General features: G+C 40.5%; 1 protein-coding gene across 2 annotated transcripts in view; it reads right to left on the reverse strand.

Moving 5' to 3' along the window:
• The window catches only part of BMP2 (bone morphogenetic protein 2), a 34,868-nt gene that overhangs the window by 12,739 nt on the left and 5,435 nt on the right, over positions 1–16,694 (reverse strand). The window contains exon 3 of one of the 2 annotated variants that reach the window (XM_003788019.3): positions 12,010–12,846. In XM_003788019.3, the coding sequence (XP_003788067.2) occupies positions 12,010–12,846 (837 nt within the window). Of the gene's footprint in view, positions 1–11,102; positions 12,847–16,694 lie in introns of those variants that run through there. The other variant, XM_023512267.1, reaches the window with a different exon arrangement.

The following is a 16,694-nucleotide window of genomic DNA, read 5'->3' on the forward strand; positions in this document are numbered from 1 at the left end:
AGAGATCTGAGTGGTCAAGTGTTGGAAGAACTAAGGAAAGGTTGGGGGTTTTATTAGAAAGAGAACGCAGTCTAGTGTTTTGAAGAAAGTTCATTAAGGCTAGCAAAGCTTTCGAGAGCCCGCAAGCTCTGATCGGTGAATGATGGCCCTGAGTAAAATCACTCGCCGAGTCACAGCAGGTCATTTTGGCAGCTGTTAGGCAAAACTTGTCTTAACCTTAACCTAGCAGGCCTTTTCAGTCACTGGTTTGTGAACAGTTCCTGGACTAGGTGCTGTGCACCCTGAGTGCTCTTTTCCCCTTTGCTCTTCAGCTCTAATTTAGTTGGATATGACAAGAATAACCCAATTTGTGTAATCAACTTTTAGATGGTAAAGCTCTGTGATAGTTTAATATATGTCACAATTTTTTTTTTTGGCAGTCTCTTCAAAGGGGGGAGCTTAATACGTCCTCCCTATTTTCCTGGGGGTTGGCTGCATTTCGTGACTTGCTCGTAGTAAATAGAATAAGGTAAAAGTGACAGTGTTACGACTCCTGAGACTGAGTCAAGGCCTGTGGCTTCTTCCTTATTCTCCCTTATTCTTTCACACTGCAGGAGTCTAGCCCAGTGAGGACTAGTTTGAGGACACACATATGGAAGGGCCCATCAAGGCAACACCACTGTGACTAAAGGACCTTAGAAGCAGACCCTGCAGCCCCAGTTCAGCCAAGCCTTCTCAGGACATTAGCCTTGGTTGATCTTGACTGCAACGACCTGAGAGACTCTGAGGCAGCCCCACCCAGCTAAGCTGCTCCACAGGAAACACATGGGATAAGAAATACTTGTTGTTTTAACCCACAATGTGTGGGGTAATTCGTTTGCAGTAATAGGAGAGTCTGTACATTCGTTCAGTTTTTCACTTTACACTGACAATAACCCATATTTTCAATGAATGATGACACAGTCACATGCTTTATCTCATTTGTTATAAAAATCCTACAAATTAGGAAGGGCTGGAATAATATCCATTTCAAAGCTGAAGAGATTGGGGCTTTGATAGATTGAAACACTTCCCAAGGGGCGTCAAAGCCAGGCCTCCAAAATTTGAAGCTAGTTCTCTTTCCCCTATGTTGACAGCTCCCAAACTTTTCTCTGCTAAGACACAGTAGATGAAAATCGTTAACATGTATGACGATCCTGTGGCTGTTTGCAACTCCCCATGCCAGTGCTGGCCCCAGCTGCATCTTCTTCTCCACCACCTGAGAGATCCCATCAGTCTGGAAGTGAATGCCCTGAAGTGAACCCACTCTGTTTATTGCACTAAACCGGCATCATCAAGTAGAAACATAATGTCAGCCACATATGTAATTTAAAATGTTATAGTAGCAACATTCAAAATTGAAGGAAAGGATAAAAGAAATTTTAAAAATACATTTTGTTTAACTCAGTGTATTCTAAAATATTATCATTTCCTCATATAATCAATGTAACAATTACTAACATAATGTCTCATTTCTTTTTTTTTTATACTATGAAGTGAAATAACTCTAAAATCAGATGTGTATTCAACAATTACAGCACAATTCAACTTAGAGTATCCACATTTCAATTGCTTAATTGTCTCATGTGGCTAGGGGTTACTGTAGTGAACAGTTCTGTTCTACCTGTGTCATTCACAAAATCTGATACTTCATCTTGGTCTAAAATGATTAGAGAAACATCTCACAACTGATTTTAGCACACAGGCAGATGCTGAGAACTGGACTACACTGCAGTCCCTTTGCTTTTTCTTCCCCAGTGCATTCTCCTTCTGGAGAACAGAATTGGGAGAAAGTGGAGGTGATGGTAAGAGGGTCCTTTGTGCAGACCCCTAGGATGGTCCTATGTCCTCCCTCCTAAGTATGCAAGTTTCCAAGGGAAGTGTCAAGACTCCTTCTGAGAATTCCCTCAGGTACCGTGTACTGATGCAAAACTACTTGCTATGATGATTTAGAATAGTCATTATCTATTCATTGAAATAAGTTTCCAAGCTTCAATTCGTTGGTCTCCTTCTGCGGATGTGCAATGATTATGATGCTGGAGCTGTTCGATGACTCACATTTTTCATTATAGCTCATTATTACAGAGCAAATTTCCCACTTCCAATGGTATTTGATATTGGAAAATTAGTAAGTATATATGTATATGCATGTGTGAGATAATTTTTAATTTATCACTTCTTCTTTGTTCCAGCCCAGGTCTTTCCTCACCCACTGAGCTGAAGTCCTGTGATACTCTCAGCAAGGCTGTCCCCAAGGATCTGCAAGAGCTTGCCCAGGATCTCAGCTTTTAAGATTCTTCATTATTATTATTTTTTCACTTTAGAAGGAAAAGAGGTTTATTTGGCTCATGTGCAAGAAGGCTGGTACCAGTATCTGCTTCTGGTGAAGGCTTCAGGGAACTTCCGATCAAGGTGGCAGGTGTAAGGACAGCTTGTGTGTCACATGGCAAGAGGGAAGAGGGAAGGGGGGGTGGCGATGCCAGGCTCCTTTAGACAACCAGTTCTGGAGTAAACTATTAATGCAGAGTGAGAATTCACTTCATCATGCAGAGGGTGCCAAGACATTCAGGAGGGATCCACCTCCACTACCCAGACACTTCCCATCAGGACCTACCTCCAACAGTGAGGATCAAATTTCAACACAAGAATCGGAGGGGCCAAACGTTCAAACCATATTAAGTAGTATTTGTTTTAGTTGTTTTCTTTTTTTTTTTTTTAACCTGCAATCTATTTGCTAAAGTCCTTGATTTATTTGCCTCTCCATAAGCCACATGTGAGAGGCCCAGTTACTCTGTATCCTTGCCAACACTTGGAACTGTCAATCTTTTTCATTTTAGTCATTCCTTGAGTTGGCTTATTCAAGCCCTTAAAGCTTAATTCAAATGTCAACTAGTCCATGAAGCTTCTCCTGAATGTCAGTGTTACTCATTTAATATACTTATCATCTTCTATCAAGTAGTAGCAGGATGATGGTCATTTCTCATCTTCTTTACTAGATGTTAAGTTCCTAGAAGAAAGCTCCAGCATTTGACCCACCTGATATACCCCAGACTATGTGCTATATGCCTTACAAAAAGTAAGCAGTCAATAAACGTACATATCCTGGATAAACAGACTGATAGTAGGATATAAAGTTGTACATAAGTCATTGTTCTATACCCTGAGAAACAGACTCTGCATGGAAACAAAGATAACCAGAGCACAGTGCAGGCTAAAAGTTAACAGGTGCATAGAGGAGTCCTCAAAGACTGATTAGAATTAGTCTAGCAAGTCCATCGACATCAGTCTAAGGAGTTTAGATTTTATTTAATAGTTAAAGAAGAGCTGGGAACCATTCAAGTTATTGAAACATACGAGTAATATAATTATAGTTTTTGGGGGGGAATGTGAATCTGGCAGTGTGTGAGTAGGAGCTCACAAGATTCTTAAAACAAACATAAGGATTATCCCCAATAAATAATGTTACATTAAAGACCAGTGGAGGTAAATTACAGTAGGAAAATATTCACTGCAGTGACATTTTCACCTAGTTTTTCTGAGCAATTCAGAAATATTGAGATGAAACAGACTGGCAGACGGTCGGTCGGTGAATGTTAGCAAGATCAACTGGCCTGGGGCACAGGTGGGAGCTGGGAGGGCAAGGGTGAAAGGAAGGCCTCTTCCTCACTTATTTTTTAATGAAGTAATCATGCATCTTCCATTTCAAGAGGGGAAATATGTATTCCACACAGTGGGTGTTGTAAGTTCCTAAAAAGTAAATAACTGTTTCAGCCTTTTAAATTCCATATTAAATTATCAATGAGTCATGAGAAAAATGCTAACGTCAAAATTAAAATCAAATGAATCACTGCTTCTGGCTGCAAAACAGAAGTGCTGTGCTCTCCGCTGAAGGCCAATGGGCTGCCAGCTCCCTCCCGGCACCGCACCCCCACCCCAGCTGGAGCAGCCCTTCTCAGCATCCCAGAGGTTATGTTACAAGATGGGAGGGGAACCGTTTCTCCCACACCACCAGCATTTTCCACGAGGAAAGTCTGTGAAATTCCTCCTCCTCCCAAACTCAGTCTCATCACCATGGAAAAGGAAAAGCACAATAGGATCTTGTTCCTTGTCCAAACTGGCTTCTTGGAGAAGGTCTTCAGCACCGTTCCAGTTACATGCAGCAAGCTCTTGGGTTTGTGATGACACAGGACCAAATTGCTCTCCCTTTGTAATAATTAAGTTTGGCTTTCCCAGCTCCACTTTCCCTAATATATTTGTTTACCTCCAGAAAGGGTCCTGATACCCAGAAGAAAGGAGAGAGAGAGAGAGAGAGGCGGGGGGAGAGAGAGAGGGAGGAATATAAAACGGAAGTATAGGGAAATTCTGATCGTGTTTTTCAAGGATTGGGTAAGTGATAGGGACAAGATTAAAGATACCAATTTCTACTTCCGCCAAACAAAGACTATCCCTTAACCTACGTCATCTTGGGATAGCCTTGTTGTCCTGGGCTTCTCTGGGACAAGAGGTCAAAAGTTCAAGGATCCACCAGGAAGGAAACTTCCAGAGTTGCATCTTGGCACCCGCGGCCATGGAGGAAAAGTTTTTACTTTCACACCACTGGGACTGAAACATTGGCACCCCTTGAACTTTCCAGAAACAGTACATAAAACCAGGGACTTGTTCTGCACCGTTCTTTAGTTAATCTTCCCATGATGAAGGCAGACTTACGGCTCAATGTCCCATCCCTAGTGGTTCTGGAGATGAGAGGGCTTTGCTACACTGCTCTCCATGCTAGGAAAATGCACCTGACTGTATTTTAGGAAAGTCTACAAACTCCCTCTCTGTCTCTCTTGTCAAGTCCTGAAAAGTGCACTCAAAAGTAGACTGAGAGGTGAGGTTGGTGAGGTAAGGACACCAAGGCAGCATCCTTCCAACCTCTGGTCCTCCACCTGGCTGTGTCATCAAAAAGGACATCATTCTGGCCAGGCAAGGGCTCACAAAAGGGAAAGAGGGTTTGGAACTCACTTAGATATTGTCTTATATGACAACCTCCCAAAGACTTAGTTCTGAAAAATACTGCAGAAAATTTGATACTTTTGTATCAGGCAGGAATACATTTTAAACCACAAACTACCCTTAACTTGTCTAAACCTCTTTAACATCCAGTGTTCAGCCAGCTATCACCAGGTAGCAGACACACACCAATTTTTATCTGGAATATTCTAAATCAGTTTTCTTACTTCTATTTAAGTTCACCTACTGAATATTTTAAGTTTTCAGTCTAAGCATAATTATTTTCATAGCACATAATATTGACAATATTGATGCACCTTATAGGACTGTAGGTTTTACCAGTTAAACCTGCCTTACTGACCAAATTCTAAGCCAGTTTGTAAGATTTCTTTACAGGAGAATATTTGGTCCAATTTAGGTGTATGGGCCAGACAGCCTTAAGACTATCCTAATTTCCAAGAAAATCTGGGACGAAAAAACTTCAGGGCTCCCTGCTTGATCCTCACGCCAAGAAATCCCGTCTGTAAATGAATCAGGAAAGTGGTTAAAGTTTTCCACGAATTTGACTGCATTCCAGCCTAAGGAAGCCCACCAGAGGACAGCCAGAGAAGAAACTCCTCAGAGAATGAATGAGAAGGGAAGGCCTCGCTCAGGAAAGTGAGTGAGCTACGGTTTGCAGGCACTTGCAAGATGAACTTGTGAACACACGTCCCACTTGGCAGATCTATAAAGATGGTGTATTTATAACATGCTCCTGAAGTTGCTGAAATGAGCAAGGGACTTTGATTTAAAATTAGCCTTTTAAGAATTTTTCAAAACATTTCCAGTACTCTCTACCAAAAAAACAAAGGTAGCCTCCTGGAGTCTATTCACCACACACTTAAGCTGGTATTTCAGAACGTTGCCTCAAAAAGCAATCCTTTCTCTACCTCTTTGCCTCGAAATAATTGAGGCAGCTGGGAGCTGGAGCTCAACTTTATTAGTGACTTAAAACACACCCTTGGAAACTAAGCTGGCTTTTTTTTTTTTTTTTTTTTTTCTCAATCCAGGTGGGAAGCGTGTTCCAGCAACTGGGAACAACACTTCAGGACATTCTCAAACAGGTAATGCCTTGGGAGCTAGACTTCAAAAAGTCTACCAGCATCTGTCCAACGAAAGACAAGGGTAACCTAGTAAGCATATTAAGCCTCCCATGTAAAGACAGAGATAAAATAGTTCAGCCGCCAAGATCTGGCATCTTTAAAAATGCCTTTTCAATCTTTAACTTTTGTCTGCTTGGTCGTCTAGCAACCAAGGGCTGAAAAGAAACTCCACCCAAAACAAAGTGAAACAATACAGACACTTAAGTTCATGAGTGTGCCTGTGTGCCTGTGCGTGTGCATGTGCGTGCGTGCAAGATTCTCAGCGTGCAAAGACAGAAACTTGTTCTCAGACAATGAAAACACTCAAAAAGTCCCCATTGCAGATGGCAGGAAAAGAAGTCAGGAGTGAGCGAAAGGCAATGAGAAGATGTGTAATGCGGAATGAGGGTATAGTTTCCACACACCGGGCTCAAGCAAGGTTTACACTCTTCAGCAATAAAAACAAACCATTAAGCTAGGCCCAGCACTGTCAGGAAGTATAAAACAGTTCTTGAAACTTTGCAGTTACTATACAAAAGCTTTTCATAAACTCTGTTTCCTGATCTTCATTAAACGTTAACATCAAGTTGCCGTGGGGCAATTAGCTTGCCTCCTGAAATCAATAAAAAATCAACAATTTGGAAATAGTTGTACAGTAAAATAGTTCAATAATTATTCCCTCATAGTGTTGTGGCCAAGCGGTTCCAGTGTAAATGCAGTCCAGATGAGATCTTGCTCCGTATGAGGGAAGCGGTAAGCAGAACCACGGTTTGCTTAGAGACCTCCTCCTCGGAGGGGTCGGCCACAATAATGCACTCCTGGCGATGCCTGGGAGTGGGGCCCAGGGCGCGGGGCAAACACAAGACTTTAAGTGGTGTTAAAGTCAGTGTCTGGCTTCCTACTGCTTAACCACCTCAAAGAGACTCAGTTCAAAATTTAGAGACCTAAACAAAATGATAAACCCACTGAAAAAAAAAGAAAAAAAAAAAGAAAAACAATTTAGGTGCCCGTATGCACCATTTGGACTCCAAGTAGAAACAAATTACATAGATACACTTACATAATATGCATACAGGGAAACTCACACACATTATGCATACGTGTGTGTATAAGTATCTATACACAAACACACTTGTGATTAGAAATTCATTCATTCCAGCATTTCTTCAACAAAACTTTCAAACCTCAGCTGCTTATAAGGAATCTTCAAAGTGCTTCCATAAAGTACTGCTGGTTAACAGATGACCCTCGCAGGGAGTTTTTCTAAAAAAGAAAGAAAAAGAGGTGCCAACACCAAGCAAAGACAGAAAGAAGTCATTTATTTGCTGACACTCAGAGGGAAATCAATTCCTTTTCCTTTTCCTAGCCTGAGCCCATTTTTAAGCACCTTATTCGAAGCCAACCGCAGCGCCGAAAATTCCAATATCCGTTAAATCAAACCTCAGATACCAGCTTTGGAAGCATTATACCACCCTGTAGGCTCAATGGTGATGTACAGTGAACCATCTTAGAACTTAAAAAAAAAATCAAGCATCTTTTTTTTTTTTTTGTATAAACAGATGCTTCAAATGTATGACATCTATTTGCCGCCTTCAAAGGGAAAACTTTTAACTCAGACGTTTGGCACTAAGATCACACAGGATCAACTCAGTGGACTGACTTAAGTGTTAAACTTTTTTAAAGTACGTTTTTTAAGGACTTGCACCTGCTCCCCCATCCACATAGATGTACTGACACGTATTTGACGAAACTGACTACATGCATGCCCCAGCAAGCAAGCCGAGCAGATTTTACAAGATAAGCAACCAAGTGTTTTCATGTCTGAGGGTGGCTAGAACACAAAATTGCCAGTCATCTTGTGGAAGAAAAGAATGCCTTTGAAAAAAAAATATGTAGGGCATCATTTCAGATAGGGTGAAATATATTCAGAAGCCGTCCTGGACATGAATTTGGTTTATGTACATTTCTTTTAAGGGCTGCTTTTTTTAGAGGGGCCTAAACTTGCTCCAACCTTTGCAGTTAGGATTAAGAAGGTATTCATTAGAGCCTGGCTACTCAAACTGTGGTCCTCTGGCCTACAGTAAGGGCTTCACCTGGGAGCTTGTTAGAAATGCAGTTCTCAGAGCCTACCCCAGACTCACCAAAACACAATCTGTAACAGAACGTGATTCCAGGGGCTCTCTGGATACACATTAAAGTTCCATTCTCCTTAAGGCCTTACTGGTGGTGGTTTGGACGCACATTAAAATGAAAGAAGTTTTATTTAGAGCATTCGTCCCCAAAGTTAGGTAGAAATTTCACTTTGAAGTTTGCAGGGCGGGGAGATGATCAGAAAATTCTGCCCTGGAGAATGCCATAAGGCTGTAATTTATGTCAGCAAGGTGGAGGAAAAAGGAAAGGCAATTTACCTGAGTGGAGCAGACCTGCCTTTTATCCCACATTTCACCATACTGGTCCCCTGCTAAAATTCAGACAGAAAAGGAAGAGTGCCAGGACGTTCTGACTTCTGTGGATTGCCACTCCATGTCACCAGTACTCTAGACTTTAATTATTTGCTAATGCAAGGCTGTGTTCCTTTTGCCTTGTAACAGGTAAGAAGGCTTACAAACGGCATGTAAACATACAGCGAATCAATACCTGAATGCTTTTAAGCACTTTGAATTGGACATATGATTTTCCCCCCTCCAGTAAAAAAAAAGGGGAAAAAAACCCAGACCACCTAAGTTACCTAGCAATTATGTAGTGTGTCATATTGATCGAATTTACAGATCATCTCTCTGTTCTTTGCCTCCTGAGTTATAATTTAAAGCAGTGACTGGTGGGCAGTGCCTGTGGCTCAAAGGAATAGGGCGCCGGCCCCATATACTGGAGGTGGAGGGTTCAAACTCAGCCCAGGCCAAAAACTGCAAAAAAATAAATAAGTAAATAAATAAATTAAATAAATAAAGATAAAGCAGTGAGCAGAATAAATATTATGAAAAGATGGAAGCCCAGGTAGGATCTGTAAAGTACTCACCCTCCCTACTGCCAATTTTGGAAGATGTAAAATTAACAGAGCAGCCTGGATGTTCCACAGAGGTTAAATCCACATCACGGAGAACAGGTAGCCGCCCCCAAAAAAGCATAAAAACAGATGACCAATTTAATCAATTTTGAAAGATAAGCCCCTACCTAATTAAGAAATGACTACATATTGATTTTTTTTTTTTTAAAAAAGGCCAATTCTAAAATGATTCAAAGTATCCTCTAAAGCCAGGACTAAAATCAACTAAACTCAATGTCACACAGTTAGTTATGGCTCTTTATCCCTCAGAATGAAGAAGGAGGGCCAAGTGTCTGTAAAGATGTAAAATGTATATAAAACCCTGTCTCTTGAGTGAGCTGGCAAGAGGGTCAAAGTCCTCAGTTATTATAAACCCTCTGATGCTAAACTGAAATCGAAAGTGCTGTCGCCTAGACATTATAATATATACTACAGCTCCATATGTATATTTATACATACACATTGTTTCATATATATCAAATACATACATTGCAAGAGAATGCGTTGGCGTTGACACCATTGGAAGTAATTTTAACCAAGAAAATTGGAACCAATGAAATAGAGCAACCGGAAGGATGGATAGAAATGCCACAGCATGAAATTTTTGTGCTCTATTCTCACACTCTCATCTAGGGAATTTGAAGATGAGGAAACATGCATTATTGTCCCAAGAAGTTAAGATTGTGCAGCCTGCCCTTCATCTCCAAGGCAGGAAAACAAAGACAATCCTCAACCTCCCTAGTTCGGTCTAACGTAATGATTCCAGAGAATCTCACCTAACCAAAAGCAATAGTGGAAGGGAGAAAAAGCAGCTCAAAGATTTTAGAAGAAGTTATCTAGTATTAGTACAAAATAACTACAGAATGCATTCAAAGATAAGATTTACATAACCTCATAACCTCCAAAATGTTAAGTATGTTCATGGTCATTGAAAGTTAATTCATGGGAAGAATTTGATTATAACAGTCTGTTCCATTACAAACACACTATTTTTTTAAGCCAATTCCAAGGCAGGGCCTCGGAAAAGAGATTAGAACTAGGTTTCACCAATCATAGCAGGCACAGAAGGGGACACCGAGTCCTGCAAATTGACCTGCAATATTGTCAGTAAAATAATGAGGAGCTTCAGGTTCCCTGGTTTCACAGACATACATCACCTGAACCCTTCCTTGGCCGATAACAACCCAGGGCACAGAAACTTTGACACTGGTAAGTGTTCATTCTCAGCAGCCTAATTTGACTTCACTCTGTTTGGGCTTCAGTCCAATTGGCAGATGTTCTTGTAGAAGCTGATCTCAGACACTTTCCCTTTCTAATTTTTTGGCACTGTTGCCTCTGTTGCATGGGTTATTATCTCTGAAACTTTATCTTGGGTTCCCCAGGTTTTCCTTGTTTTGTAGGCTATACTTTTCCCTTAAATTTTTCCACCCCAAAGAGGTTCATATAAAACATACTAACTCATTGGGAATACTTCTGATCCAAACGTGATTTCTCGATGACTCGCAACTTTCCAACCATTCTCTGCCTTTCTCCCCACCCCATGGAAAACATGTACCTTTAGCAACAAAAATGCAAGCACAGGTAATCACCGTGAGCACTGTACAAACGTACCATTTTCTCTTACAGGTGGGACTTTATAGAATGAAATGACAAACCTTTATGTTTATTATCTGAAATAGGTTGAACATTTGGAGAAGGGTGTCCAAACACATCACCTTGGAAAGAAAAGCTGATCAGTCAGAGAACAGAGGGGAGGGTGTGCAGAAAACTCCACATGCAGACTTTTGCTGTGTATTGGGCAAAGTGAGAAAATTGGGTCCTTCGGAGAACAATAAACTCCTAGACGAGGTTAAGGTAAAACACAAATCGATTTCCAACTCCGGATGAGGGCCACGGGATATCAATTTTAAATATACATGACCACGATATCAATAATGAAGAAATTCTGTTTTATTTAATACTTTGGTCAGATCAGCCCCTTTGAAGGTTTCACTGGTTTCGGAAAGGACAACCAACCATCATTCACTTTCCTGCAGGTTCATCATTTTCCTGATTATTTCTATCAACCCTGCTTTATTCTTTCTGTAAATGAAGGGGCAGGGGCATGATTCTGTGTTAGATCAGCAATGTCTGGTTCTTATCCAAATATTCCACCTAATAAGGACGGGAATTCTCATGGATTGGACAGCCACTCTGCAACATTCCTGAGAACCGAATAATATAATAATCTTGAAAGTCAGCAGAGTGGATTATCCACTTTTTTTTTTTTTCTGGACTTGAACTTGTGAACTTAACAGTAGCGCTGCAAAAAAAAAAAAAAAAAAAAGCAAATGTGCTAAGCACTTTGCCAAGAAACCTTCCATGTAGATTTCTCATCTTAAATACACACAACTGAAAACAACTACAATTTTTGGACAATTATGTACAAACCCGATACTTCTTTTGATTACACATAAATACAAATTAGCTATTTTTCCTAAAAAGTGGTTATAATAGTAAATAAATACAAAATAAATCTGACCATTATACTTCATGTGCTGGGGTTGAACCCATATAAAATGTACAACTACATACATTTTAAATCTTTAAGGAATAATTCTCTGATTAAAATATTTGTTTTCCCAACTTCTTTTTGTAGATATAAATATATTTGCAAAATAGCTGTTTTTTTTTTCTTTTTTTCCATTCCATTCCATAAATAAAGTCTTCATTGGGAAATACTAAAGTGTCAACTGGGGATTTTTTTGTTCCTTTGTTTGTTTGGTTTTTTTTTCTTTTTTCTAAAATATATATATATATATTTATTTATTTGTTAAATTTTGCTGTGCTAACGACACCCACAACCCTCCACAACCATGTCCTGATAGTTCTTTAATACGACCTTTTCATTTTCGTCAAGGTACAACATTGAGATGGCGCTGAGCTCTGTTGGGACACAGCACGCCTTAGGAATCTTGGAGTTAACGGAGTTGACCAACGTCTGAACGATGGCGTGGTTAGTGGAGTTCAGGTGATCAGCTAGAGGAAAAGGGCATTCTCCATGGCAGTAAAAGGCATGATACCCTGGGGGGGCAACAATCCAGTCATTCCACCCCACGTCACTGAAGTCCACGTACAAAGGGTGTCTCTTGCAGCTGGACTTGAGACGTTTCCGCTGTTTGTGTTTCACTTGACGCTTCTCTCTTTTGTGGAGGGGATGCCCTTTCCCATCATGGCCAAAAGTTACTAGCAATGGCCTTATTTGTGACCAGCTGTGTTCATCTTGGTGCAAAGACCTGCTAATCCTAACATGTCTCTTGGAGACACCTTGTGTCTCCTCTAAGTGGGTCACTTCCACCACGAAGCCATGGTTGGTGTGTCCCTGTGCAGTCCACCTCATCACGGCGGGGGTGACGTCAAAACTCTCCCACCTGCTTGTGTTCTGATTCACCAACCTCGTGTCCAAAAGTCTGGTCACAGGGAATTTTGAGCTGGCTGTTGCAGGCTTTATAATTTCATAAATATTAATTCGGTGATGGAAACTGTTATTGTTCCCCAAAGCTTCCTGCATCTGTTCTCGAAAAACCTGAAGTTCTGCCGAGGTGATGAACTCCTCGGTGGGGACAGAACTTAAGTTAAAGAAGAATCGCCGGGTTGTTTTTCCACTTGTTTCTGGCAGTTCTTCCAATGATTCTAATTTGATGTGGAAAAGTGGGGGAGAAAAAAAGAAGAAAGATCATTCGGTAAGAGAAGTAACAACAATTTGATTGTCTAGGTAGAGTTTTAAATCCTATTATGGAGTTTGTAACCAGAAAATAAAAATTTCCCCTCTGAATAAAAAAAGGGGTCTCCCTTCTCTCTTTTGTGCCAGCACGTATACCAGGACGTAAGATTACATAATTCATTGTTGGTTTTTTTGATCTAATGCATGGACACTGCTTCCAGGTGGCTATAATAATGGGGGAAATGGTGATACATTTCTTTGGAATTCACAGACTTTAGGGTGAAAAAAAAAAGTCAGCACTATAGTTAGTAGAGGTCTAATGAGTGAGGATTTGAGGAAATTATTGCATTTCTTTTTTTAAAAAAGGCTTTAATGTCAATCCCTTAAGCAGTATTCTAAAACATTACTCTGCAATTTAGATGATTTACAAATCTCGATATACAGATTTCAGCTTCCTAATTAAAGACTCTGAAACTCAACATCAACGATGACATTTTGCAAAGCACACCCTACTATTTTACTCAAAAGTCCAGAGACAAAGGCATTCACAGGGATCTACTTCTTTGGAAACATATGGGTGGTACTGGGACACTGTAGTAATTAAGGCCAAACAATTTCTGGAGAAACAGCTTCCCAGCTGCTGTCTGTTCTCCCCCTTCCTTATGACTTCAAAACATCAAAATCTCATTTTAGATGCTTTTGCAAGACAATAAAATGACTTTGCTTTCTGTTTGTCATTCTTTTATGTTTCAAAAAAATAAATCACACCAAAAACCGTAGGTCTAACCAATAATAGGCTTTTTAGGATAAAGACAAACCCCCAAAAGCTTATAAAAACGTACAAAGATGCCATTATGACACACATGACACAAGCAGCAAGCTCATCCCATTACAGAATAAGCCCTCTATGTTTCTTATCATTATTTCAAAATGCCTATCCAAATGGGCCATGTATAAAAGCTGTGTCTGATTTAAGATTCCTGAATTTCAACTTTAGGAAGTACTATTTTCCAAGCAAACGATAAAATATACTGTAGCATCTTGGATGCTTGCAGTCCACAGATCATAGAAGGTACAACATTGTTCTTAAATTGATTATGAACATCCCTGGAATTTGAGATCCTTGCCTCATTTTCTTCTGGGTTTATTTCATTCCATCATTTCCCGTCAAGAAACCTTGCCCGCTGCACTCAGAATCCCAAGCCAAGTGCTAACAAAATCTATCTAGCCATTTTCATAAGAGGGGACGACATTTTTATTAATTGAATGGTTCTATTTTCCCTATAGACAAACACCTGTCAGTTGGTCATAGAATCTAGACCCCCTGGCAAAGGAAGACTCATGTCAGATCACCCTCTCAAAGTTCTCAAATATATTAGCCTTTATCATCAAAGCAACAGTAGTCACATGAGCTAAGTGGAGGCACCTAGTTTAACAGGGGCAGTTTATATCAAATTCTAGACCAATGAAATATTTTTCAGACTTTAACTTTCATGTGAAACAACCACAATAGAGCCTCAGATGCAGGTTTTGATTCAGTAGGTCTGAGAGGGGCCTGAGACTTTGACCTTCCAGCCCGCTGCTAGACAGAATGCTCCAGAGGTGGTGGACCACACTTCTGAGTGTCAAGGTCTTAAAGAATGTTTTTCATATTCAAGTGTGGACTGCCAGAGGAGTGTGTTTTTAAAGTGCCTTTTAGTTAAATAATATAAACATGGGTAGAAGAACCATTATGTAAGCCCGGGAGTAAGAGCTGAGGCCATCAGTAGGCCAGACAGTGACTCAGAGCAAAGGTTCTTCTACAGCTGATTCACTTGGACATGGAGAGTATCCGGCCAAAGGAGTCTTCCACAGTCCTGTGTCTGTTAATCTAAACTTCCTGGGGACACTTTGGAGCATCAGTCCACATTCTAGACCCCAACGTAAGTGAATGATACTTCAAGCCAGGCACAATCATTACCACGACCTTCCTACCACTGAGACCTGAGGTCTTCTCAGTGGTTCCCAACAAGTGTCAGAGGATCATATTTAGCTTCTTTTCCCCCTTTCCCTCTGCAAACATCAGAATAGCCCTCTGATGTTTCAGCAGAAGGCAGTATTTCAGCAGAGAAGGTAAAACTCAGAAGCCCCAGGCCTCAGTGATGCCAAAATCAGATCTGCTCCTGAGCTGCTGACTTCTGTGATAGCAATACCCTTATGAACACCCTTTTCTTTCAAAAGAGGGGGAAGGAAAGGCAAATTATCAGGGCATTCACTGGCTAACTCGCTTGGTGGAAAAGCCTAGAAAAATCACAATTGCAAGAAAAACCCTGCGTCCCAATCCAAGGATAGAAAGGACAGAAGCTATAAATACGCACACAGCCAGAGGATGACAATGAAAGGTCAACCTCCAAGGTAAGCATGAGGGACAAAGTAACGAAGAAGACAGATATAAAAGGGGTACAAAATACAATAGCAACTCTCAATTAAAACAAGGAGAGGTTGAATCATATAAAGTTGCCATTACTCAACCACAAATGTAAAAACCGGCAATCTCATGGGGTTCAAAATCTCACTGGAGGCAAGTCGGCTTAGCAAAAGAGAATCATTTAGTGGCCTGAACAAAGTCGAAAATAAATGGGAACAGGTGACCTTCCCTGACTTTCTGACCGCACCCAGCAAACCTATTCCTGGAAAGACCCTTGATCCACCTGAATATAAAAGCCTCCATTACAATGCCCCTGAATGCAGACTCAGGTCACAGAGGTAAGTCAGAAATTCACCAAAACCCTGGAAAATAACTGGGGCATAGACCCTTTCCTCTGATTTTCAATAGAGGAGTATGAATCTTGTCTTGAGGGTAGAAAAATCAAAACCTTCTGGAAATAAAGTAAATTAAAGAAAGAAAACCTTCTACAAATTATCACAGGAAGCCTGAGGATGCCGCAATATAGAGGATTTACCTAAGTAAACAGTGTATGCTTTTTTGGAGGCTTATACAGCTATTAATTCTCTATGACCCTCCCTTGCTGAATAAGCTGAACTGGTGAAGAGACTGAAGGATTCTGACCTGTCTTCAACCTGAGTTTTTAAGCCTCTAATTTCTTAAGCAAATGGGTGATGATCCAGCTGCAAAAATGTGGGGAAATGAAGGAAAATACGGTGATGATGGTGATGTTTGACCTTACCTCCAAAAGTGGGGCCTTAAATTGAATCATTTACACTGTGTCAATTACTCTCCTACCTTCAAATAATCCAATTCAGCCACCTAGTCTGGCTGAATTCTCTCAGCCAGACTAGGTCCACTCTAGCTTTCCTAGAGAAGGGAGAAAATAACATTAACAAAAGAAGCTCTGGTAACGAAGACTACTGTGCTCAATGCTTTTCTTGGGTGCCAGGTCTGGCTCTAACAACTTTATATGAATTTATCTCACAACAAATCAATTGGAGTAGAACTATCACTATTTCCATTTTTGAAATGAAATACTTAGAGTTCAGAGAGCTTATGTAATTTTCCTAAGGTTAGCTTTGAACTTGACTCTACGGCAGTTCCCCAGTTGCTAGCCCATATACAGAACTTTCTAACACAGATAAGCCAAAAACTCAAGAAAAAAGCAAAACTGTTAGGAACACGTTTATATTTAACACAGTGGTCACTACAGGGTGATTTCTGTTCCAGCTAAAGGGACAGAAATATAGTCCCCAGGTATGAGGTAGTGAGCAAAAGAATTCAATGAGCAGAGGTGGCGACATGGAGATCTTGTTGGGAACCACTGCCATTATGTGGCCGCCTTTTTGTTCTAAATAAAGTATGGTGAGTTTTATAAAAAAAAAAAAA

The sequence above is a fragment of the Otolemur garnettii genome, unplaced genomic scaffold (assembly GCF_000181295.1).
Source record: "Otolemur garnettii isolate 467f Iridium unplaced genomic scaffold, OtoGar3 scaffold00025, whole genome shotgun sequence".
Taxonomy (NCBI): domain Eukaryota; kingdom Metazoa; phylum Chordata; class Mammalia; order Primates; family Galagidae; genus Otolemur; species Otolemur garnettii.